The 25,392-nt window shown below is 39.3% G+C and overlaps 1 protein-coding gene across 4 annotated transcripts in view; it reads left to right on the top strand.

The window, feature by feature from the left end:
* CNKSR2 (connector enhancer of kinase suppressor of Ras 2) overlaps positions 1 to 25,392 on the top strand; it is a gene marked incomplete at its 5' end in the record, with an annotated part of 219,304 nt that overhangs the window by 159,064 nt on the left and 34,848 nt on the right. For all 4 annotated transcript variants that reach the window (XM_082491745.1, XM_082491744.1, XM_082491743.1 and 1 more), the window contains 7 exons: positions 376 to 424; positions 1,164 to 1,336; positions 3,489 to 3,562; positions 6,043 to 6,114; positions 12,632 to 12,699; positions 17,961 to 18,061; positions 19,263 to 19,800. In XM_082491745.1, coding sequence (XP_082347871.1) covers positions 376 to 424; positions 1,164 to 1,336; positions 3,489 to 3,562; positions 6,043 to 6,114; positions 12,632 to 12,699; positions 17,961 to 18,061; positions 19,263 to 19,800 — 1,075 coding nt within the window. The remainder of the gene's footprint in view (positions 1 to 375; positions 425 to 1,163; positions 1,337 to 3,488; positions 3,563 to 6,042; positions 6,115 to 12,631; positions 12,700 to 17,960; positions 18,062 to 19,262; positions 19,801 to 25,392) is intronic.

Genomic DNA, 25,392 nt, shown 5'->3' with positions numbered 1-25,392 from the left:
TTTATGTCAGGAAGACCTTAATTAGATGATGTATTAGAAATGCATGGGCTGTGTAGCTTCACTATCATACTAACCAAAGGGAGACATTCCTTCCTTATTAACAGATCAAGAGAAGCACAACCATTTTAGAGAAAAACTTCAGTTGTTTTGGCAAACTGATTTGTGGTCTATTTTAAGATGTTTCACTGTGAGCTTTTGCTTTACAACCTTTTGAACAGGTGAACTAAAATTACCTTTTTTTCCTAGGCCTAGAAGTCTGTTGCCTGGTGTTACCTGGTCATGACTTCAGTGTTTGCAACGTTACACTTTTATGATAAGGATGTGGTTGAACATTAACACTGTATTTTCACTAATTCCATTTCGATTTTCTTGTAGACATTTCAGCAGTCTTCTCTACAGCAGAAAAGTAAAAAGAAGAACAAAGGTAAAAATTAAATTTGTTTTCATGTATCGGTAGGAAGGGAATTGCCAACGTTAACATTTATGGTGTTGCAGTATCTGAGGAACTAGAACTTGTTAGCTCTAATCCAATGTTTAGTTCAGTTATTGACGTTGAGAATGTGTTAGTCCATAGTTTCCTAATGCTCATCTACCTGCTTATGTCTGCTGTCAGATAATTTACATCATAGTAAATTGTCCTCCCTTGATTTAGAAGTACAAAGGCCTTAGGAATTCTTTAGTTGCAAAAGGAGCTGCAAACAGAGGTTTTTGAATACCCGTGAAGTACATACATAGTTATATTTGGCAGCCAAGTGTGAAAGTACATTAATTTATATGCTGTGTGCTTTAATCTGATGTGAGATATTAATTTGTTGAAAATTACAAATAACCATTTTCCTTATTTTTAAATATCTTGCCTTTCTTTTCTCTATAGTGTCTTCTTTTACTGTGTTGCTTTATTTTTTTTTTTGTCTTATCCATAGAATATGAGTTCTGTGAGGTGCTGAACGTGGGTTGTTTTGGGTTGTTTTGGTTTTTAATTTATGGTGCCTTTCATAGACTTTGGTCAAAATAGAATGTTTGTAATAATTTATTCATGGTGAATTGAGGTTGAAATTTTTAATTAATTTTCTGAAGCAAATATATAGTGCTTTCTAGCCAGCTGTCTTGTTGATTTAGTGGACAAGTCAAACACTTTCACACCAACTTGTTGTCATTTTCAGCTCCTATTCCTGGTAAAAGCAAAAGACGGATCTCATGTAAAGATCTTGGTCGAGGGGACTGTGAAGGCTGGCTTTGGAAAAAGAAAGATGCCAAGAGTTATTTCTCCCAGAAATGGAAAAAATATTGGTTTGTGCTGAAGGATACATCTCTATATTGGTATATCAATGAAGAGGTAAGCATCTGTGTTCGTTGTCTCAACAAATACCCTGTGTAGTGCTGTTATCATGATTTAGTGGGAAGCCAGTACTTTGAGGGCTTATATGTGTGGATAACTTTATTCACCCAAATAATCACACTGAAATTACTATTAACTGCCTGACTACCATTAAGGTCCAGAGATATTTGGTCCTTCAAATTTGCCTTTTACTACATGGAGAAATAACACACTTTCCAGTGTCCTGCTCTCACCAGTTTAGAATAAATCTATCCTCAAACCCCTGAAAGGGAAAAGGTAGTTATTTAATCCTGTCATTCAAGCTTAGTCATGGGAGCGTAAACTTTAATGATGTGCTGCCTGATGTTCCTTGTTTATCTGTGCTAGTGAAATCGCCAAAACCTCTGGCAATTAAGGAAGATGCATTTGTTTTCTCAGTTGTGTTCTCCTATCATTCCTTCTTTATAGCTTTTGATATGATTTCAGTGCTCATATGCTGAACTTTAGAGCACTGGAGCAGCCTGACTGAATTGTGTACACCTTTGATTGTGTTCTGCATTAGTACACGTTTATTTATATCAGCTTTAGAAAAAAAGCTTTTTGCCAGCAAGTTAGAAAATCTTAGGTTTAAACCCTACTAGTCTCATTAGTGAATATCCTGAAATGAAATCATTGCCAACACGTGGATGGATGCACTCAGTCCTGGGCCTGTTCTTTTAATCATGCAAGCATTTGTACATAACCTTTTTAAAATATTGTGATCCGCAACTCTTCCCTGAGTAGACAGAAAGCAAGTTGTTCCACGAACAGAGTTACCGAAGCCTGTTTTCCCACAGACTCACCCACAGACTCATCCCATTTGTGCCTTGATCCCAGCTTCAGATCGGGAACCCTAATTTCCACCTCTCCATCCTCCCTCCTCAAGGTCTATTGTGAGGTCTTCACCAGGGTGGTAATTCATGTCTACGAGTACGATGACTGGTCACTAGCCATGGCCAAGAAGCAGGTGGAACTGCTGAGTTGTGCCTTACTTTCCTGTGCAGAGGGCAGTGGTCTAAGTGCCTCTGTCTCCCCCCGTCCCAAGTTTCCCTGAGACTTGCTGAGACTCAGTTAGTTTTGAGACCTCCGCTCCCTCACCAAAGAGTCTGCAATTACCAATAGATTCAAAAGCTGGTAGGGGAAGCCTCAGTGGCAGATGGACAGATAAGCAAACGGTGCTTTTGCCAAAATTTTGTTTTCTTAGGCAACCATGCAAAAAAGATGGCAAGATTATTCTAAGCAGTATCCTTTCGATTTTAAAATACCTGCTAATGCAGAACCTTGTGCCTACCACAGAACAACTCTAGTTCCGATTTTATATGCTGATTTGTGTCTTTTATTTCTTTCTTTTTAAGAAAGCATATAGTCATATGGACTGCATATGTAGCATAAATAGCCATGGAGATTCTGAGAAAAGATATATTTCTTTGCAATTCCTTAATATACATTTGTGTTTTCTACAGCTTCACTTTCATGATCCTGTATTAATTTCTCATGCAAAGTTATGAGCAGTTAAATAAGAGAGTCTGTGTTATTGATTTATTAGTGGCTTAAAATAAAGAATGCTTTCAAAAAGTGAAAAGTCAAGGAAGAATGAATATCTGATAAATTAAACTATGTGCAAGTCTTTAGAGGAGAGGTGAGGAAGGTCAGGTGTCTTCTCTCTTCAGTGCTGGAGAGCTGAAAGTAGCTGAAGAGATATCATGCCTCTGAGCTGTGATACCATATAAAGATGGTAAGCAGCACACATTGAAATTGCTTTTTTCCCTATTTCTTACAGTAGGCTGCGTTTCTCCTTACTAATTAGCCCATCTTCCCCCAAATTAACTAATTACAATAACTAATTGCCTGAATACATTTGGTCATTTTGTATATTTTCAAATGCTGGTTCAGCTGTGAAATTGTTTGAGAAAACTGGGTATTTAAAATTGTATTTTATACCAAGGGATTTGTCTTACTACTTTGGCAAAAGTCCCAGTGACTTCTGTGGGAGGTTTGCCAGAGCAGAGCAGCACACATTAGTATTCCTTATGTAAGAAGAAGGCAAGTGAAAATATCTTTAACTTTTCAGTGTGGGGGGGTTTTTCTTCTGACACCTTAACAACAGTAATATCTAGAACTATCTTTGCAGGATGAAAAAGCAGAAGGATTCATCAGTCTACCTGAATTTAAAATTGACAGAGCCAGTGAATGCCGCAAGAAATAGTGAGTATGCTCAAAAATAATGCAATGATACAACAGAAAAAGTGGAACAAAGGACAAGGTTTTCTCTTAAAACAGTAACGTAATGGTCTTTGTTACAATGATCATTTGGTTGTATCACAGAATAAGCTCATACAGAACAGGCAAATTCAGTGTGGTTTCTGTGTGTCTTCTTTCCTGATGAAGCTTTTTCTTGCTTAATCATTAATCACAGTGATTGACTAGAGCAAAATTAATTTAGAGCAAGAAGGCTGGTTGGCTGCTTCTGTCCCTTTATTTTCCTAATTTTCCTTTCTTATTTTGTTTCCTTTCTGTTTTGTGATTGGTTTTGTTTGGTTTTTGGGGAGTTGGAGTGTGTGTGTGATACTTTTATGCTCAATAAAGAGCTTTAAGCATAATAAAGAGACCATCCAAATAAAAAAGTCCCCAAGTTCATGGCCAGGCATCAGTCTTTAACGTAACTCCAAATTAGCTAGCATCATCTCAAAGTTTGCTAATTCGGTGTATCAGTTCTGAGGCAGAGTGAAAAAAGAGAATGACAGTGATTTGCTGTATTTTTGAGGTACAACCTAAAGGTCTCAAAGAACTTTTCTTCTCACCTAGCTGTGTGTACTGCTGTCTAGATTTATGCCATTGCACAAATCCATTTCTTATTTAGATGCAAATTCAAGGATATGTAGCAATGTGGGGGGTGCATACTCCCACAGAGGTATTTTTAGTGTCATTATTGTTGAAAACTTTTATTGTTGAAAACTTTTTGTCTTGCCTTCTAATGGTTTGTACTTTTAAGTTTATCAAGACATCACTCAAATTTGTACAGAAAAGCAATTGCAAAAGTAAAATGGTATGATTTGTAGTACGTACAGTTCTAAAGAAGTCGCTGACCTTGTATCAGTTGGTCTACATATCTCTTCTGGATGAACTCTACTCTTCATGATGGTCTGAAAGGGTAGAAAATGAAAAATGCATTTAAAAAAAAAAAGATACATCAGCTTGGGCTTATTGTCCTGTGTCCTTGGGCTACATTGTTGAAGTGCTTCATTTTTTTTCTTTTTTGTTGGGGCAGCAGCTTAAAGTCAACTCATTTCTCAGAATTGCACCCTGCTTAAATTGTTGGTCTTTTACTTGATTTGGTATCTACAACACAAAATGTGGCTATTAAAATTCCTTGCTTGGGTGGCAGATAAAGAAAAAAAACTAAGAATCCGTACAACAGATGCTGTGACAATTTTAAGAAGTCAAGTTTTGGGTCTCAGTAACTTGATGAAGTCTTTCAACACTGAGCAGATGTCACTGTACATCTGCTTTCACTTGCATAACACTGTGTCATGCTCTAATGTGTTAGAAGAATTCTTTGTGTCTCAGTTTTACGTTACGTTCACTAGCAGTAACATTCCTGGATATCAATGTCATGTCCCTGGTTTCTTAAAACCTTTCTTCATACATTTGCATATACATACCCAAACAGATGTACATATTGAAAATTGCAGGCATGATACACGTGAAGAACGTCATTACCATTTGTCTGACACGCAGTGGATTAGAAAGAGTGAAAATTGTTATAGTGTATAGATATATTTATATATATAGAAAAACTCCGTTGTGTCTCAGAAAAATGGTGATGATGTTCTTCATGTATCACGTTTGAAGTTTTCCTTATTTTCTTTGGGACTGTTATGCATTTCTTGCTCTTATTTTAAGAGAGACCTTTAGGCTATTCTCAAAAATAATTCTTCTGTACTGTAAATTATTAATTACTTTCAAATGCATTTTCTGGATCTTCAAGTACTTCACCATAAATCTTTATCCAACATAGTTAAAAAATTCTTTCTAGTAATTTATTTCATATTATGTATGAAATGCAGTAATTCTCTCAGCCCAGTCATGTTGATTACTTTGGTGGAAAGAAAAGATGAGATGTAATTGCCCATTGCTTAAAATGACCTCAGGAACACAGTGTTGATTTATAACAGCTTTTCAGAAGTCAATCAGTGCATCATATTTTTCTGTTTGAAATGCAGTCATTAGAGCTAAAGGTAATGTGAAGGTCATTGGGATGTTAGGAATCACCAGGACTGAAAGTTTTTCTGTTGTATCAAATACACTGTTCTGTCAATTCTCCGTTCAGAAAAAATTGACACCTATAGGTATATCAGAAAAATTACCTGATACATAAAATTATATCCTTAACTGGTTAACTTTATCTAAATATAGTACACTGCAGGTGATTGTTGAGCAATCTTTATGCACACATGAATCAAACATTATTTAGAAAGGGGTACAGAAGAGCACTTTACTTGGTGAAATCTGGCACAATCCTAAAAGTTGTACGTTTATATAGGGGCATCAAAAAACTCAGGAAATCTGAACTCATCTCATTCCTTGGTGACCGCACCATCTTACATTTAAAAAAAAAAAAAAAAAAAAAAGGAGTTGTGCCCTTACAATTATATAATTTTTATAATTATGTTTTTTTTCTACAGTGCATTCAAAGCCTGTCATCCTAAGATCAAAAGTTTTTATTTTGCTGCTGAACATCTAGATGATATGAACAGGTAAGGAAATCTAGCAAAGTTCAAGGAAACCTTCCTTAAATGTGACACTTCTTAAAGCTAGTAATAACACAGTGATAATAAATTATGTGTTAATCTACAAAGTTAAGTTTAATAGCTGAGAAAATAAGTGCAGAGTAGCATTGTTTCTGAGCGGCTGCATATGCTCAATATTCAATTCATGCAAAAATTCCTTTATTTTGAAACAAAAGTTTGAAGATTTTTATAAACAATATTCCCTCTTTCTGAAAAGAAGTAAATACAGTATGTGAAACAAAATCAGAATTGCAGCTTTCTGCTTTTGGCTGTCCGGCACCTGCAAAGATGCAGTATCTCCAACTCTGCTTCCTAACATACTCCCCAAGACATGGGATGCTTGCTCTGGAGATGCTTCTATTTCTGGCCCTGGAGGGAATGAGTCGTTGGAGAAAGATTTAAAACAGTCACTGATTTTTCTTCTGCCAGTCTTGAAAAAGGAGGTAGAGATTACAAGGAATTAATTTTACAAATTCTCTCCATTGTTGTGAATTTAGCCTACATGTTGAAGTGAAACTTTGGTTGTATTGAATTTAGTTGAATCAGCAACTCAAAAAAGAACAAGGACTTAAGTCTTAGTTCTTTGGGTATTGAGTTTTACTGTCTATTTTAGACCACTTGGCGATTTTTTTCAGAAAAAAGATTAAGACCAGCACAAAATAAACACAGTTCCTCTTAATTCATTTGAATGATAAATTAAAAACATGGATCTCATGTCTATTCAAATATTTGGGTGTTTATTTAATTTATTTTTCACAACATAAACTTGAATTAATTCAGTTCAAAATAATTTGAACCATTTTCATCATATGACAGAGGACACAAACAAAAACCTATTCTTGCAACCTGAGGTTGTTCTATCTTAGTTAATGTCTGTGGACATCCTCGCTGAGCAAAATTGCTTTTAAAACAGAGGGAAAAGGAGATAAAGCTCAATCCATAAAACTGTTAGTAAGTGCTGTAATCATGTTTTAATCTCTCCTGTGTGTACTAGATTCAGCTACCTGGCAGAGCACCTTCAGCGTACTGCCAGTTCTTTACTGATAATATTTGACTGGAAAACTATGCCAATACTATACTATGCTTGCTTTCATGCGAAATAGTCTGTTAACATTTTTTCAAAAGTTCAAGCATGACTAAGGCTCGCTTCAAAAGTCTCTTCTCGGTTAGAAAACTTAAAACCTTTTTATTTGTTTGCAAAATTTTGGGCTTGCCTTTCCTTGATAATTCTGACAAACCAGACACTCAAAATTCAGTTTGCTGCACAGCAAACAGAATAATGGCATGGCCTATTCGGCATATCATGAACTACAGCACAAGATGAATCACTTCTGTCAGCAGGTCCTCAGTCAGTATGACAAGGCACCTTGTTTCTAAGGATAAAAATTTATATAACAGTTCAGTAATCAGAAAGCAGCAGCAAATATGCATCAGTTCTTTAAAAATATATTGCACAGCCTAAACCCCAAGAACTAAAAGATTTTGAACTTCCCAGCACAAATAATCGTTTTATCATATTTTGAAATAAGTGCTTGTTAAATCATTTAGAATTACCTTAACCAAATTTTGATCTGAGTTATACACATGTAAATTCAAAGCAACTCTGTAAAGGTCTGTGGAATTACTTGGAATTGTTACATCTGAGTTGCCATCAGAGTCTCACCAAATAATTTTATTTTTTCTCTTTGTTTAATATATTAGAAAAAGTAGTTCACTTTTACAAACGTTGAATTAATTCAATATATTGGGGAAAAAAAAGTGGGTTACTGCAAAATAACCTTTCAAATGCAGAAATAATAAAATACTTCCTGTCTAAAAGCATTTTGTAGCCTAGCTGCAGTCAAACATTGGATCAAGTTATTAAGTTAAATTAAGACTATTTTGATCAATTTGTGTTCTTTCTTTGTCAGGTTTCTGACATAAATTTTAATTATGTATCATGCAGTCACTTCAGTTCTGTTTATACTTGAAGCAGAGGAAACGAAAGTAGAAAACTGCTAAGACATGGCCTAACTGAAAGTTCAAAATGGTTCAATTTCTTCATCCTTTGTATAAAATCACAGAGTGGTAAGGGTTGGAAGGGACCTTCAGAGATCATGTAGTCCAACCCCCCTGCCAGAGCAGGGTCACCTACAGCAGGTGGCACAGCAACGCATCCAGACGGATTTTGAATATCTCCAGAGAAGGAGACTCCACAACCTCTCTGGGCAGCCTGTGCCAGTGCTCTGCCACCCTCAACATAAAGAAGTTTTTCCTCATGTTGAGGTAGAATTTCCTGTGCCCGTTACCTCTTGTCCTGTCACTGGGCACCACTGAAAAGAGTCTGGCCCCATCCTCTTGACAACCGCCCTTTAGATATTGATAAGCATTGATGAGATCCCCTCTCAGTCTTCTCTTCTCCAGGCTAAACAGACCCAGGTCTCTCAGCTGTTCTTCAATGGCTTAGTTGTGGTGTTCAGGTTTTTTGGGTTTTGTTTTGTTTGTATGTACTTACATAAAATGGGTATTTTAATCTCAGGTACCGCTGTCACTGTTCAAATTTACGTAAAGTTTTTATGACTGTGCCACACCATTATGCTGGTAAGAAGTCTGGAGAACTACAGTTACTGAAATTTACTGTTGTGGCATCTGAAGTTCCTTTCATCTGCATGGTCACACCAGCAGAAGTATTATTTCTACCCATATAACACGCTTAGTCTGGGTGAGAAAAACAGAATATCCTTTATTAATGCAAGGTAGTGTTTTGCCAGTGTAAGTGTGAACTCATAGAAACATCTTGCTTGGAAATTCATTGTTATTCCCGTTCTGAGAAAATATACTGATGTAGAAGGTTAGTCCATATATTTCTACTTGATTATACTATATGTAACTTTATTTTGATTTTCCATGGTAACTGTGCACGCTGCTTTATGGACTAAGTATTTGTTCTTTACTCAAAAATCCTGATCATCAGCTCAGAGGCAAATTCATCCTTTCCATGGTTGGCCAGCTTAAATACTTACAATACTGTTACAATACTCTTACTCTTCGTTTTCATTCCTAACTGTCCATTTTTTTTTTTAGTGATGACATATATGGCTGCCAAAATGATATATTCTACGCTAGGAAATACAGTCAGTAACTTCATGTGGAATACTTGTCTGAGAACTTCCTTGACCTGCTGTAACTGAGCTGTCCTATTTCTCTTTTTGTGACATTGAGTATTGACATTTATAAGAGTTTTCTTCCTCAGTGTAGCTCTATGATCAAGAGGAAAGATGACAAGTCAGCTTGTAGTATCAGCATATGAGAATGTCTCTGGAAGATTTCAGTGAGGAAGGCCTCTAAAAATTCTCCTGCGTCATCTACAGGCCTTTTCATTGCGGTCGAACTGCAATTGGGTACTTACAGACACTGCTAGGTACCCATATTCCCATATAGCAAGTTTGTCCCATATCCTCTAGCTTTGTGATTAAGGACAATTTGACACCCTGCTTTGACTAAAAGCATTGCATCTATCTGGAGTGTGAGATAAGATAGAAAAATATTTCTTACTATTCTGTGAGAGTGCCAGTACTGTGCATTCTTCTTTACAGAACTTACAGGTCTACAAAAAGATATATTTTTTTAATCCTGTTCTGTGTGTCATAGAACTTTTTTAATTAAATGCTGACAAGAAATGTATGTGCTGTTCTTAAAAATAAAAAAAAAAAAAGGGAAAAAAAAAGAAAACCTAGATAGCTGCTAAAACTACCAGTGCTACTGGATTTATTGTCATGCCTAGCAAATAGATTTTATAATTCTCACAAGAAAATTAAAGCTGCATTTGCAGTAGCTAGTAATAATTTCTTGGCCTCTTGCCCTCTAAAAGTTACAGTGGCTACCAGAACACAGCACACCACAGGGAAGAAAGATTTAAATCTTCCCATGTCCTACAGCTTTGTATCTTTTAATATTCATAGTAAGGTATATTTCTATAGCTGTACACTTGGAACTTTTGTCTCCAGTGTGTTGTAAAGCTGGAATGTTTTACTCCTTTTCTGTTCTGCAGGAGATCTTTACGTTTCCCTGTGATACAAGCTTGGTGCATTGGATTTCTCCTACGATTCTAACTTCAATGAATCATAACCCATTCTAACCATATCTAAAGAAGCTTTAGCAGCCACATATCAAAAAATATACAGAAGAGGTCAATACCATTTTTTTAGTTTCTAAACTAGCAAACCAATCGAAAGCCGTGGCTGTTAACTGTTTACAAACACATCAGTACCTTCACATTCACCCCACAGGTATTGCAGGTGATATTCCAAGCCATGGCACAGCTCAGGACCTGAAGAAAGACATTAAACGTAAAGTCAGTCTGTTGTCTCTCTCTCAGACATTTTGTGGGTTATCATCAGATTATACTTTTCAGGAAATAACATTTTTCTGGAAACAATCATCTACCATAGCTGTAAGCAGCACCAATTAAGTGTTTATTAATTTAATTGGTAACCTTACTCTCACGCACACTTAACACAAAATGCTATCTCATATTTAGGACAGAATGAAGTTTTCCAACAAGAGAACCTTTATAGGTATCTCATTTAAATATTTTGTGGTCAGCAGCCCTATCCAAAGGGGTTAAGTAGGTGGCTCTTCCCTGCTGGCTGCGCTGGGGGGTGGGAAGCCATGAGGTGAATTGGGAACGTGAAATCCAAAATAGGCGAGAGGCAAGCAAAGGGCCGCCTCCGTTGTCTGCCATGCCATTTGACAGAGCTGGCGCTTGTCTTCTTGTGCTGCTTTACCCTTTGGACACGGACAAGTCTGTGGCCTTTGCTGGTCCTTCGGCAGCACGAGGCTGGAGTTCTTTGGGTGAGGTTCCTGCCTCAGTGCCTCTGATTTGGGCTGGCAGAGCTGTCGAGACAGCTGAGCTTTATTCCCCAAAGAAAGCCTTCGCATATCAGCAGTGTGAACCTAAAAGATAGCTTTGTAGTGGGTCACCTTTCTGCTGTGAAAATGTGAAATCGTCTGAGACACGATTCGTTGGATTTCTGTTCCTCTGTGTCAGTTAGTTTTATAAGTGTATGGCACTTCCTAACAATTACAACTGAAATTTCAAGTCTGTTCTTCTGTTTCCCTGTTCTTCTGGCAGAAATTTTGATTGTATGCTGACATGAAGTATTCTGTAATCACTTCAGGAGCAAACCTCTGGCTTTCTTCCCAATGTACAATGATGTATGGACCATTAATGTGATTTACAGATCATACAAGTGGTCACCATTTGTGGAAGAACAGTGACAGCAGTTAATTTTGAGGAGAGCAGCTGTATTTTATGATGATGCCTGCTTACCCTGCACTGAAGTGTCTTGGAGGCTGGCACACAGGAGTGATTACAAAGGTGTCCCACTTGCTGAGACAATACTACGTACTGTTTCTGTGCATATAGTATGCAAATGAAACCCATCAGGCACAGTTTTCTGAAACAGGAGTTTCACGTTCCTGAAGAAAACGCAAACCTGACTTTAGTTGTCCTTCTGTATACCCTAGCAGTAGAATTGCAAGCCAGTAGCTGGGCAAACCAGGCCTGTCAAACCCTCACTATGGGATGACAGGAGTAAATAATTCCAGGTTTACCATGGAATGAACAACCACGAGAGATTGTCAGGGTGCTTTAAAGCCTTGTTGATGGAGGACCTGATTTAGCGTAAGCATTTGGATAATGCATGCACTGAGAGCCCCGTGGGGAAAGAGGGCAGGTTGGAGGAGTGCATTGCTACAGGCAGTTGAGTGTACGCTTGGCAATGACAGCCCTATTAGAAAAGAATAGCAGTAGTTTGTGGTTGGTTTTTTTTTTTTTAATTTGTGCAGCTTAAGGAAGCATTTTTTCAAGTCTAAAAGGTTAAAGCCTTAGATGTGAATTGCATTGAGGCAACTGTCTTTTCTCCCCCTGCTTCTCTGACACAAACACAAAAGTGAATTCTGATATACCTCCTTCTCTTTGTACTTGACACTGTAGGTAAGCTCTGAAACACATAATGGCATAATTAAACCTCGCTGTCTGTTTGGGAGTGAACCTGTTCTTTTGACTGCTGGTTTCTGCTCTGTTCCTCTGCTAAGTTGCCAATTCAGACCTTAAAATATTGCTTGAATTTCTGAAAAATGGTGTTTATTCTTAAGAAATCAGAACAGCGGGAGTATTGGTGTGATGGCATATCTGTGAGCAGCAGACTTAATAGCTCTTTGATTATCTCCAAATCCTTTATTTTACAGATGTTTGGCATCATACGTGGTTTTCTATTTGAAATAAAATCTTTGCTGTGAAAACAATTTGTTCAACAGCAAAATCATGGATGTTTGGAGGCTCCCCGAGTAAGAGTATCAAAGAAAACAGCTGTCTAATATGAGAAATAACATAGCCCTGAATCTCCTTCAGATGCTTCTAACTTTGTTTTTTGTAGAAATGTACCCAAAAGTTAAGAGGCTGGATTGGTATCACTGCTTTTTTTTTTTAATGTTATTTCAGATGGCTAAACAGAATTAACATGCTTGCTGCTGGGTATGCAGAAAGAGAGAGGATCAAACAAGAGCAAGGTAATGTGTTGTTATTTTGGTTTTTTTTCTGTCAGCTCTTATCACAAGTTCAACTGTTCTTTTTTTCCCTGCTGTGTTCTTTTTTTCCCTCATTCTTGTCGTCTGAGAGCAATTCACATACGGGTATCACTGTTGTTGCTTTAGAGAATTCCTTCTCTCTCAGGAGTTTTGATTAGCTCCTTCAGATTCTGGTCCACAGGCACTGGATTATTTCTGAGAAGACCGCAGAAGGTAGCTAAAAGCAGCAAATGTACTGCCAGTAAGCTCCGGTATGTGGTACCAAGCAGTCTGTGTGCCCTATCAGAAGAAACTTAAGCATCTGCAAACTGAAAAAAATGTTTAAACATTAAATTTGGTGTTTGAATTCACAAGGGGCAGGAATGCATGAAATTGGTCTCAGGAACAAAACCATTCTTCTAAAGCCTGTTAACATAATTGGATTTCCCCTAAAAGCTTTAATTTTAAGGCTATTTATTTTTTTGTGATTTCTACTGGGTTTGCTATATTGAGGTATGTGCTGAAGCCCTGGTGGCATTTCGTTTGGAGTTGCAGGATTACAGCATTTTACATGTTTGTTTTCAATGTCTAGTGTTTCATGGGTTTAAAAAAGCAGCATATATAAAATAATGAGTTGCTTTGCTTTAGTTTTCTGCAGTAGAAATCCTGTTTGCGGACAGGAAAAAAGAAAGGGTCAGTCCTCAGTTGTGTTGGGGAGGCTGTTTCCTAGAATTGCCGGTGACATGGATCCACAGAAGTATTCCTATCCAACTAGCTGTTTTGGCAAACAGCTGGCTTTTGAATCCGTGCTCTTTTTTACAGATACACCTGGCAGCAGGCACCAGAAAATTGCAGTGGTCTTGATGATCCAGAGCTTATCCAGATGCCAGTCTGCCTGCTGCCCACTGAGTGAAAACCTCACTTTTTAATTCTGTGGCTCTGCCACCTTCATCAGTAAGGTTCTGTCTTTTGGCCCAAAAAGTATATAGCTGGGACCTGCAGCAGCAATGTATATAATCTAGTCTTTTCTTTACAAAGACTGTATTTCTAACCATTTTTCAGGGAGAGTTGTGTTCAAAAGGCTACCACTAGGCTTCAGAATTTGCAACGTGGTGTCCTCCTTGCCCCCCAAAGTCGTGGTTCTGTGCCAACCTATGTGAGAGCAGCCTTAGCCCTGACCTTCTGGTCTGATACCATGAGGAGGGAGGTGCACGTGGTCTGTCTCTCTGCAATGTGTTGCTGCAGTGCTGTTTTCCTGAGAGACACTGTGCAAAGAACTTCTTTCCCTGGTGAGAAGTAAGGGTGGCTTCGGCAGCCAGGTGGAAACATCAAGAGAGTAGGATATTCTGTAACAGTAGAAGATTAAAAGATAGCATCAGAAAATTATGTCTGCCTTGATTCATACCCTGATTGCCTCACCACAGAGCATCCTAGAGGGATCTGCCTGCGGTTGAAGAGCAGTGGCTTATATACTGCGATAATTCAGCAGTAGCAGCGTGTGTGGGAAGGTTTTGGGGCATTCTGTCATTCTCGCACATAACTAGGTTGTACATGCTGTTGCCTCATTTCCAGTCATGTCTTCCAGTAAGTGCAGCTGCTTATCCCGGGAGTGTTGCCCACACCCTGTTTTAGTCTGGTATGGTCTTTGGCACATCATGTCATTCTTAACACCAGGTCCTCCGCATTCACACAGCCCAGGATAGCAGCACCATGCTCACTGTTCCTCCAGTCATGTTCTCAGTGCCTCACCAGACTTCAAAATCAGTTTGGGAATCTGTGCTCCTCAGGCAGTACTACAGTAACCAATTTGGAGGGACCTGTATACCATCTGTCACTGCTTGAAGAGGCTGTGAACAAACTCTGAATCTTGGAGTCTTCTAGGAAATCCTCCATGTTAGCATTCAAAGCCAAAGTCAAACTTTTATTGACAGCAGGTTGGCACTAGAATTACAATAACATGTGGGACATTAAGGGAAAAGGTGTATGAACGGTTCTGCTAACACTGTCCAAGTGCACAATTGCAGACATGATACACCTTTCAAAATCCAGATGGATGTGGAGAAATATTTTTGCTACCATGCAATTACTGAGTAATAAAATAGCAGATGATCCAGCTCCTAGACATGAGATCATGTGGATTCAGACCTCATGTTACCTATTATTAAAATGTCTCCCCAGTGAAGATAATCAGTGAGACCCCACTTACTATTGAAATTATATCTCAGGTACTGACAGAGCTCTTTATTATAACTCTAACACCATTCACTCAAATTGATTTATCCTATACAGGTATGTTAAACTATATCCTCTTTGTGTTGCTTAGTTGTGTTTAGTGTGGGGATCAGTAGCGCATTCCCCCCTGGCTGCCATAGACTGTTTTTATGCCTCTGGTGGTTATCCTTGGCTCCCAGCACAAGGTCTGTTACACACCTCAGGAGTGTCCCTGATAAGCAGACGTATCAAGGTAGCGAAGTAAAACCTCTCTATAGCTTCAAGCATTTTTGCAATTATAAAAACTGTGAAGCTGGAATTTTCTGTATTCAGTGACTGTACCAATTGTCATCCACATATTTGATTTTACAAAAGGTCTTTTCTTTCTGTTCAGTTCAACCCTTTGCAGCAAAGCTTTATAATACCTCTGAAACAATTCAACAGTAGTTGTCAAACCTATTTCAATTAAGACTTGAATGCTTCTGAATCTAAAGTGCATAAATATATTTCAAGTGCTTCAGAGATGCACGAATCACCGAATTGTGGGTGTACTGCTGAATAAAATATCACACTCTGTACAGAACAGTTGTATAAAAATACCACCAACTTTCCATATTAAATACAATGAATGTTAGCAATATGGTAAGGGACTTCCTTGGATGGAGAAGTTATACGCTTCCCAGTCATACAAAATCCGAGAAAAAAATACTTGCTTATATAAATAGAAAATATTTAATCAGCAAATGGCAGGTCAGTGTTAGTTTATATATAATATATGCGGTCTGTTGCTCATTCAGAAAGCTTTCAGGATACACTCGATGCATTGAGCTTGTCTGTAACTGAATTGGACAAAATCTGCGGAGAGAAATATGGCAACTGTTCAATAGCAATATACACATTTTAGATAGACTCTAATGAGTCGGTTGCCAAAAGCAGAACGTTTTTAAAAATTGGTGGGAGGCTACTTTCATACATTTCATCTCAAGTTGGCCCCTGTGACTGCAGAATTTTTCTAGACAAGCCGTAAGTTGCCAACAGAATTCCCTGTCTGAGGTAAGGTGTGCAAAAGCGCGATCATACAGTACTTTATTGCATGTGAATTTCAAAGCAAGAACATCTTTGTATTTTTAGCCAAAACTGGAACCTGCACTGAGGCTGCTAAGTTTTACTTTCAGAATAAAGAGTTGAGCTCCAAGTCTGCAGAAATCTTACTGAGTGATGCAATCCTGACAGGTCTCTCGCCACGCATCGTGCCATTAGGCTTTGCTGTAATAGGAACAAACGTGCTTATATGCCAATATTCTCAGGCGTTTTGAGTTGCTGGAAACAAGTTTTCTTAAAACTAGGAGTGACTTGAAAAAGCGTTTTCTCTGATTTAGTCTTTCGTTCACCAAAAATTCGTTATTTGCAGATTTCTAGAGACAAAATTTTGGGGAATTTTTTATTTCACAGTCATGAAAACTTTATGCTATTTATTATACCATTTGAAGAGAATGTCTCATCTGTAAGCTTGCCGAAAGCAAATCAAGACCTCCCAGAGTTAAAACAGTTGTTACTGCTTGGAAAAAATAAATAGATAAATAAGGCTGCCCCCACTGTTACTACAATCTAAAAATATACAGCATTTTAGGGACAGCTGTTTCAAGATGGTGTCGTTTTAAGGTAAGCTTTTGTTTTGAATCTTGAATAAGATTAGGTACAGTAGATCATTAATCACACAATACGATAATCACCATGGTAACAAAAAAATCATTAAAGCCAAAATTACATGTTGTGCCAACTTGGATTTTTGGTTTAGATCGTTTATAAAGCAACAATCAATATTTTTCTCCTCATCTATTAAAGAGAAAGTGGTAAGTCATGCAGTTCATTGAACACTTACTAGGTGAAGTGAAAATTGCCTGTGATTAGTCTGTGAATAGTCTGAGCTAAAATGTCCTGTTGTACAATGATTTTCCCAAATAGTAGAAGGTAATACAGTCAGAAACAAAGTGACAACAGAAATGTTTGCGTAAGTCTTATAATGTGTAGAAACGTTAAAGTTATCCATCTTGAGCTGAGTTGGCAGTTAAGTAGTTTTCTTTTGTAAGGAATATTAAGGTCTGACGTCCATTTAGTTTGATGCTGTTCTGCTTTAAAAATATTTGCAACAGAATAAATATAAATTCCCATGTGGTACATTCATTCATGTATTTTCCCCTTTGACCAAGCTACCAAACAGATGAAATGTGTTTGGCCGAGACTTGATTTCTTGACAAAATAAAACTCATATCCCATTAAATTTAGTCCACAAGCTCTGTGTCCTTTTTATTTTCTTATCCATCTTTTGGTGCTTAAATATCACCATCATATTTTTCCTTACCATATCACATTTATGTTCTTGCATGGATAACAGGGCACCAGCTGTTTTTTGAAGCAGATAGATGATGTAAAGTTTTTCTGGCTTACTTAAATGCAGATGTTTGTTATTAGAAATTCAGCTGAAAAGCTTGGGTAACTGCTAGTAAACAATGGGGAAAATGGGTAGAGAAATAACATTGGTTAGTCATGTGTACTTTGATTTGCCAGTTGGTGTTAATTACATTTGTTAATGTTTTTTTTTTGCAGTCAGCAAGACTTTTGCAAGTTACATTTTTCATCTTTTCTATTAAAAAAAAATATTTCGGTATTTTCCTGTCGAATGTCCAATCGTAATTATTTTGATGGCTGTATAAACACTTGAGAATGTGAAACTGGTGTTAGGGCTATTCTGTATGCATGCTGTATTTATAAGGTGCGTACAAGAGTTAAATTTGTGGCTCTGTTGCAGGTTGTTGTTTAATATCTCTGCAGTGGGGCATTAGGCTTAGTAAAGCCCATAATGTTTTGAACTTTCCCTCCTTAGATTAAAGCAATTCCAAATTACAGCAGCTAACGTTTATAGAGTCAGCACTGACTGATGTTCAACTCTCAGCAATACTAAGGATGGAGTTTCCAGTCGCTTTTGTGAAAGCGAGTCTCTGAGTATCAAAATGTATTAGTAGTTGTTCATCTGATCTGTATGTAACTTGTAGATTACTGGAGTGAGAGTGATAAGGAGGAAGCCGACACTCCATCGACACCCAAACAAGACAGCCCGCCACCCCCGTACGACACGTACCCACGGCCTCCATCGGTAAGTCACCTGCAACTGTCTACAGGAATGACTACATAAAGTGTCACTTTTACCTACTCTTCTGCTTAGAAGCATGTGCACGCGCACATTAGGGCGCTCTCCGGTATATTTTTTGAGTCAGTACTTGACTTAAGGCACTTGTTAAGTAACATGCATGGCTGACTTCAACAGCCGTCATTGCTATTTCCACTGGTTTGTAGAGAACATGGGCCTATAATCCCAATTGCTGTACAAAATGGATTAAGTTACAGAATTCTTTCTTCCTGTTTTTCGTTCGTGATGGACACCTACTCATCCATGCAATCCCTCACCCGCCCCCTTATCGTCTTCTCTGACAAAATGTTGTTACCTCAGTAACAACACAGCCTCTTCTCTAAGGCACAACAGTTGTGCTGTGAAGCTTTACAGTAACAAATTACACTTGAATTTCCACAGAAATGCCAGCATAAAAATGTTCTCTCATATCCCTAACAGTGATACCAGTTGTTCTGTTGTTGTGAAAAAGTAGCTTTCTCTATAAATTAGAACAAAAGGGGGTTTGTTTTTTTATTTTCTTCTTGAAGCAGCTGTTGGTATAAAAGCAGAATGTGGACTTCTAATTTATTCTGCACTGGAAATTTTAATTTTCATGTCCGTATACTCAGACAATGTTAACTAGTATATCTTACTTGAATATAGTTTTTAAAATGCAAAAATTCGGATTGAAAAATTTGGGAAGTCTGGAGAAAGAGAGTGTTCATGATGTTTAATTTGAATGCAATACTTTACCTTCCAAAAACATAGATCTTTGAACTGCACTGAAGCACTGCAAAGACGATGGCAAAGAAATGGTTAGCAAGATAGGATGACAACAGGTATTTGGATGGCATTTTTAAGATTTTTAATGGACCAGACAGGTCTCTGTCTTCCATAGTGCCATATTCTGCAAAGTTTTCTGCAAATAATTCTGTTGGCTTATTTTATAGACTAAGTGACGTAATAAGGATACTTATTATGACCAAGTATCAGTATTTGGCTCACAGGTGTGACACGTAGAGGTGTGCACGTCTTAAAGTTAGGATCAGGGGAGGTTAATCAGGTAAGTCTGTGTCTTTGTTACTAAGCTGCGTGCCATCACTGACACTGAAAAGTACGTGATTATTGCTAGCAGTCGGTCCCAGTCTACATTGATCTGAAGATTGCTCCATTGCTGATGTTGTAGATGAGCTGCACAAGCCCCTACGTGGAGCCAAAACACAGCCGACTCTCGTCCACGGAGACCTCCCAGTCGCAGTCTTCGCACGAGGAGTTTCGCCCGGAGGCGGCGGGGAGTGCCACCGACTCACCCGTGCGCAAGACGGCGAGCCAGCGGCGCTCCTGGCAGGACCTCATAGAGACGCCACTAACGAGCTCAGGACTCCACTACCTGCAGACGCTGCCGCTGGAGGACTCTGTGTTCTCCGAGACGGCCGTGGTCTCCCCCGAGCACCGGCGTCAGTCAACCTTGCCCACCCAGAAGTGCCACCTGCAAGACCACTACGGCCCCTTCCCCCTCGTGGAGGGTGAGCGGATGCAAGTGCTGAATGGGAATGGGGGAAAGCCCCGAAGTTTCACTCTGCCTCGGGATAGCGGCTTCAACCACTGCTGCCAGAGCCTTTCGGTCGGTGCTGCCGATCACCATGAAGAAGCACAGCAGAAGGAGGTGGAGGAGGAGGAGGAAGAGGAAGGAAAAGCAGCAGAAGAAAACCAGGAAGATAAAAGTAAGTATGGGATATTTCTGTGGCTTTTCAAGAGTCCTGTTCATGTAACATAGCGGTTGTTTTTCCTTTGTCCTATCAAAAAACCCCAACAGTCTTTCAACATCCCCCGTGTTTTACCAGGTCCCCCGTGTCACACACCTATTTGATCTGCCTTATGTATAGGGCTTAATAATCAGGCAGAGTGCTGCATGACCTCCTAAGATCAACAGACATTTCCCTGTAGGCTGGTCACTAGTCATCTCCTACTAGTAATTCTTAATTATAAATGGATTTTGCTTCCATGCTTTCTTCACACTTCCACTTGCACAGTATCCTCCCCCACTGACACATGTATGTCTCGGGACATACTTAGTAAGATTTCCAGCCAACTCCATCTGAGTTTTTTTAAAAAATAGGTAAATCCTGGAGTGCAGGGTAAGGCTGTGATTGTGTAGTATCCAGGTGGGCAGGTCATAAGACAGCCCAGAAGATGTAAGAAGTTGATAAAGAGAGTGTTCCCCAGTTCCTCACCTTGTGATTTATAGAGAGAAAAGTTCAGGAAACATTCCAAACAAACAAAAAAAATTAATAGAGAACAACTGTGACCAGCAGGGCTTAAAAAACGTCATAACGCTGAGTAACTGTCTCTTACATGGCACATTAACTCTGTAGATATTAGTGCTACTTGTCAAAAATAATCCAAATAAACAGGGATTGGAGAAAGTCCCTGCTCCTCCTGAACATGTAAACATATTTCTGTGTCTGTTTCATGCTCTGTCCTTCACTGTCATTTATGGAGCTTCTCAGCATGTGTTGCTAGCAAAGTTGAGTTCACACCCAAGTTGTAGGGTCAGTCAACGAAACCTACATCCACAAATTGTGGGGGTTTGCTGCAATTAAGTTACCTGTAGTGGCAAGGAAGGCAGGGTGAGCCCCGAAGCTCTGAAAGAGTTTGTGCTATCTGGTTCCTTCAAATTCAGTTTTTTCACCGCAGTAAAGTAGTATAAAAATGGTAAAGGGATAGGAAACGGTAATGAAAGCTCCGGATAATTAACTATCTAAGTTAATTCATTAAGGTTAGCACCTTTGTTAAGCATTAAAATTCACGTGGATGTTATTTAGTCTGCTTGGGAGAGAGCAACAGTTTTCCATTGCCCTTATGCTTTAGTCAATAGGTTATAAACATTTCAAATTCTTGCCTTTGAGAAAACAGTGATTTCTTTTGCAGATATTAAATTTGATGCCACTAAAAGTTTTAAAAGGAACAATTTCAGTTGTGTTCATGCATGACACTCCAAAAAAAACCATACATTTATTAGGGCAATATTAGACTCTTACTGACTGTGAAATGAAGCTGTCTAATTAAGAGGGTTAAATTTCATCAACGGTGCAGAATGTTTTATCCTATTTTTAGCCCTCGATTTTGGTTTTCAAGTGGGTTTTTACTGATAGCAATAAAAACTATTTTAGAAAACATTCCTCGCAGTCAATGAAAAGGGTCAAGGAGACTTCCCACTGGAGTCCCTGTGCTGTTTGGGCATTACTCAGAGATACTGTTGCAGCACCTAAGTTGTTAGGTGTTTTAAATCTCAGTTTTAAGGCTTTGGGGTTCCTGGTTGTAACATTTTATAACATACAATACTAATAAAGGGCTTGGTTTAACGTGCCAGAACTTGGGCTCTTCTCCATCTTTCTATACCAATTTCCAAAAAGGGAGAAAAAAGTTTAATTTTTGAAGTGGTCTCCCTGTACCTACGTACCCACATACTGTTATTTTAGTCTGGGTGAGGAGGGTTTCTTGGTTGAAGCTTTAACAGGAGATTGGTTTTGAGACATTAACAACCAGCTAGGCGAGTAAAGTGCTCATGGTGAATTATTGACCGTGAAATTCTAAAACCAGAGAGAAAATACTGTTTAGTCTGTTGAAGAGTTTAAGTGTTGAATTGCTTGTTGCTATGGCTGCAATGTTCTGTTTGCCATGCTGGCTTTTTCCAGGGCCCTTACCAGTAAAAGGCAGGAGGGGTTTCATGCAAGTGGTGTTCTTAAGTGCAAAATCCCAGTTTCTGAGCTGAGAGAGTTGCTTACAACTGCTAAGTCTGCTAACAGGATGGGTGCCCTTGTGCGTGCTGCAGCATTGCCCCTCTCATCTCCATTGCTCTGGGAAAATGAAACATTGCAACTGGTTGGAGAAAGGGAATCCTCTCCCTTTTAGAAATGTTGTAACCTCACCTTGAACCTTCCCTGACGTGGTATCAGATGAACCTGTTAAATGTATTTATTTGCCTTGCATATTTGTGACCCTGACGTGGTTCTGAGCTCTTGGATGGTTATGTGTGTTCTTGTGTGTACATGTACGTGTTTTAAAGCTTAATCATTCCTATTGCTTTTTGTGCGGGACAAAGAATGCAGCTCCTTTGCAGTTGTTGCTGTACAAGTCAAGTGTCAGCGCCACAAGTTTGTTTTCTCAGCTTTTTGCTTTTACATTCCTACTTTTAAAACCTCCTGAGTTTAAATCAAAAAGTAAAATGCAGTCCTGTTTCTTCCAACTTCTTTTGCAGAATTGTTTTCAAACAACCGCACCACAAATTAGGAGCTCCATGCTTTTTTCAGATGCTGTCCTCAACTGCTACAATTTAACATAATTCTGTTGACTTTCTATTAAAGCTACACTGATTCGCATCAACTAAGAATCTGCTCTCTGTTAGTCACTACTTTATGCCTTAAATATATATTGCAAGATTTTACTGACATTACAAATACTTCTGTGTATCAGCTCTGCTGTAATGCCTAGGTATATGGTAAACTGAAAATACGGGTTGTCCTTTCGGATGTTTATCCATTAGGATCTAACTTTGTTGTGTGTTCAGTTGCTTCTTTTTGTCTTGTTATATCACTTTAACATTGCACTTCTAATCTTTAGTGGATTGTTTTATTTCCCTAATTAAAATTACTTTTGTGTAAATCATTTAGATGTTCCATATTGACACTGTCCTGTAACGGTCTCTTGCTTTGTAACTGAAGAGGATTCTCTTGTGGGATATTTGTGTTTGTCCATGTGTTTGCTCCTGAGGCTATGAAAATGGCAAATATTCAGACCTGTGGCACCAAACATCCCTCTTGCTGTGTTGTTCAGAGGCAGCGTGCACACTGAGAGCAGGTCAATGGCTATGGCATAGTGCATTGCATGTCCGTGATTCAGTTGCGGAGGGCAAGTCGGGCCTTTTCAGGTTTGTCTTCTGCTAGTAGGAGGTAATAGAGGGAGACAGCTGTGCAGCAGCATGGCACTGTCACCCCCTTCGGCCCCGGCCCCACCGCTGTCTGTGCTCTCTGTGTTTCGACAGATTTCACCACTTAATGCCAAAGAACACTTCTAGGATCTTATTGCAACGCTATTTCCAGGTTTTGTCCCAGGAAAGCTTGCTTCATTTTTTGCTTTATTTTTTGAAATTGTTTTTGATGGTGGTGCCTTCGTTTTCAAAGACTTCTTCGGTTTGTGGGAAAGTAGCAGGAACGACTAAGGGTTCAGCATTTAATGAAAGCACATACAAACTGTCTACAGAGTGTAACTGGCTGTCGATCCCGCCGACTTAGCCACGGAAAAACTTGCACCTTTTTTCCATACTCCCTGAAAAAGTCTTTGGAGACCTGTAGCATCTGTGGGAGTCTCTGGTGCTGTCACCTCCCTGGACAGTGCTGGGGTGGGAGCTCTGCTGCTGGCTCCATGTGCTGCGGGGCTGGCGCACCTTCCAGGGAACGCACACCTGAGACCTGCAACAGTGTGCAAGGGAGCTTTCCGCTGTGCAGGCTCCATAAGATTTCTTCAGGAATACGGGTAGAAAAGCATTGACATCTGTGTGTGAGTTTGAAGAGGTAGTTGGAGCAGGAAGGAATCGCTTAGATTGTCTTCCTGCTGTACAACCCCATTTCCTTCTGTGTCGTTCCTCACATCTTCATTCTCTTGCTTCTGCAAGATTTCTGTCCTTTTCCTGCACTCTAAGTACTGTAATTCCTGCCTGATGTGTTTTAGGATTTTTTTTGTTGCTACCTCATCATCATAATTTTGGACTATCTTCTATATAGGATGGAGAACTATCACAAAGTCTTAAATAGATTTCAGTAAATCAATGGCTGTCCTTCTGGGGCAATTGAAGGCTGGGGACCATTTATTTGCTGCACTGATTTCCTGCCCCCCTCCTCCCTCCCCCCCCCAAAGTGTTTGGGAGACACAGCAATCTTCCAGGTGTGACTTGTGTCACCTTGAAAAGATTTCACACTGTTTCTTAAGCCTGGGCACACGTATTCCCTGGCACTTTGCTCTGTCGCCATAAGCCCTTGTTCAAGTTTGCAACGTCTCCTGGCATCCCGTGTTTAGTCCCACAGAGTCTAGTGAGTGCTGTCCCAGAAGAACACGATAGCCTCATGCTCCAGTCTCTGAAACTTGGCTTTTTACCTTAAACCACTGCAGACACTTGCCAAAGGCTGGAGCAGGAGCTGGTGCTGGCATTTTGCAGCTCAGAGAGATGTCCAGTCTCTGCAAGGGGTTTCAGGAAAGCTTCCCTTGATACCAGTGAGATCTAGTCACTGAAAGAGATACAAAATGTGCTGAGGTACCAAGCCTCAGACCTTTTTCTTTTGTTCCCAGTAAAAAAGTTAGGAACCAGCAAGACAACAGTAAGAGAAACTGAGAGCAGTTTCTCCCACCCCACCTACCAGTCACAGAAATGAAATTCAAGGTGGCGATGCTTTCATAAAATAGGACAGATGGGTTTAAGGAGTCCTATGACTAGCAACAAGTAGTGTTTCACGCACTGTGCCCAAGAAGGTATATCTGTGGGACGTCCCGGGCAGGCGTTTGACTTCAAGAAGGAGTTTGCACTGGTAAAAAATATACCGTGAATAAGGTTGGGTATTTCAAATTCTGAAATACAGGTACAGGGAGGCTTGCCACGTTTTAATGAGAAGGCTGGACTGTGCAGCGCAAGTGGTGTCTCTCAGAAAGATCAATGTGTGCTAATTAAACACTGTGCTGTGAAGTGTTACACTGTGTACCACTTCTAGGTTTTGCTTCTCTGCTTTTTGGATAGGGTGTCTTCTCACTTTGGCAGGGTTTAAGCAACAGTGGAATATGGGAGTCAGGATGAAGAATGCGTAAAGCCTGGATTGCGCGCACTGCAGATGATGGGGCTGTGTGTCTGAAATTAATAGGGCGGTTTGATTTTCTGACAGCCTCTTTCCGTTTTAGAGAGGATACCATTAGTGGTGTCCTGTCATCTGACCACCCTAGTTAGTTTTATCCGCACCTAGAGGCAAGGGAGACACTATTAAGATACAGTATCTTGCCCTCTGGGGTTATTCAGGTTAGTTAAGGTGTGTGTGCCTGGTAGTGTCTTAAATAAGCAGAGCTATGAGAAATGACAGGCCATGTTTCACATTAGGAATATTTCTTATGATGCTGGCGAATAGCACGAGGTGCAGCACCCTCTGGGACAGTAAGGAGGATCTTATTCTAACTTACTGCCTTCACTATCAGTCCTGCACAAACCAGAGCATTTGCCAGGGTTGGTTTGGTTTTTCTTCACTCGACATCCTTCTGGGCAGCACAGCCCGTGCATG

The sequence above is a fragment of the Vanellus vanellus genome (assembly GCF_965231255.1).
Source record: "Vanellus vanellus genome assembly, chromosome: 1".
Lineage (NCBI taxonomy): Eukaryota > Metazoa > Chordata > Aves > Charadriiformes > Charadriidae > Vanellus > Vanellus vanellus.
This window is presented reverse-complemented; position numbering and strand designations above follow the sequence as displayed.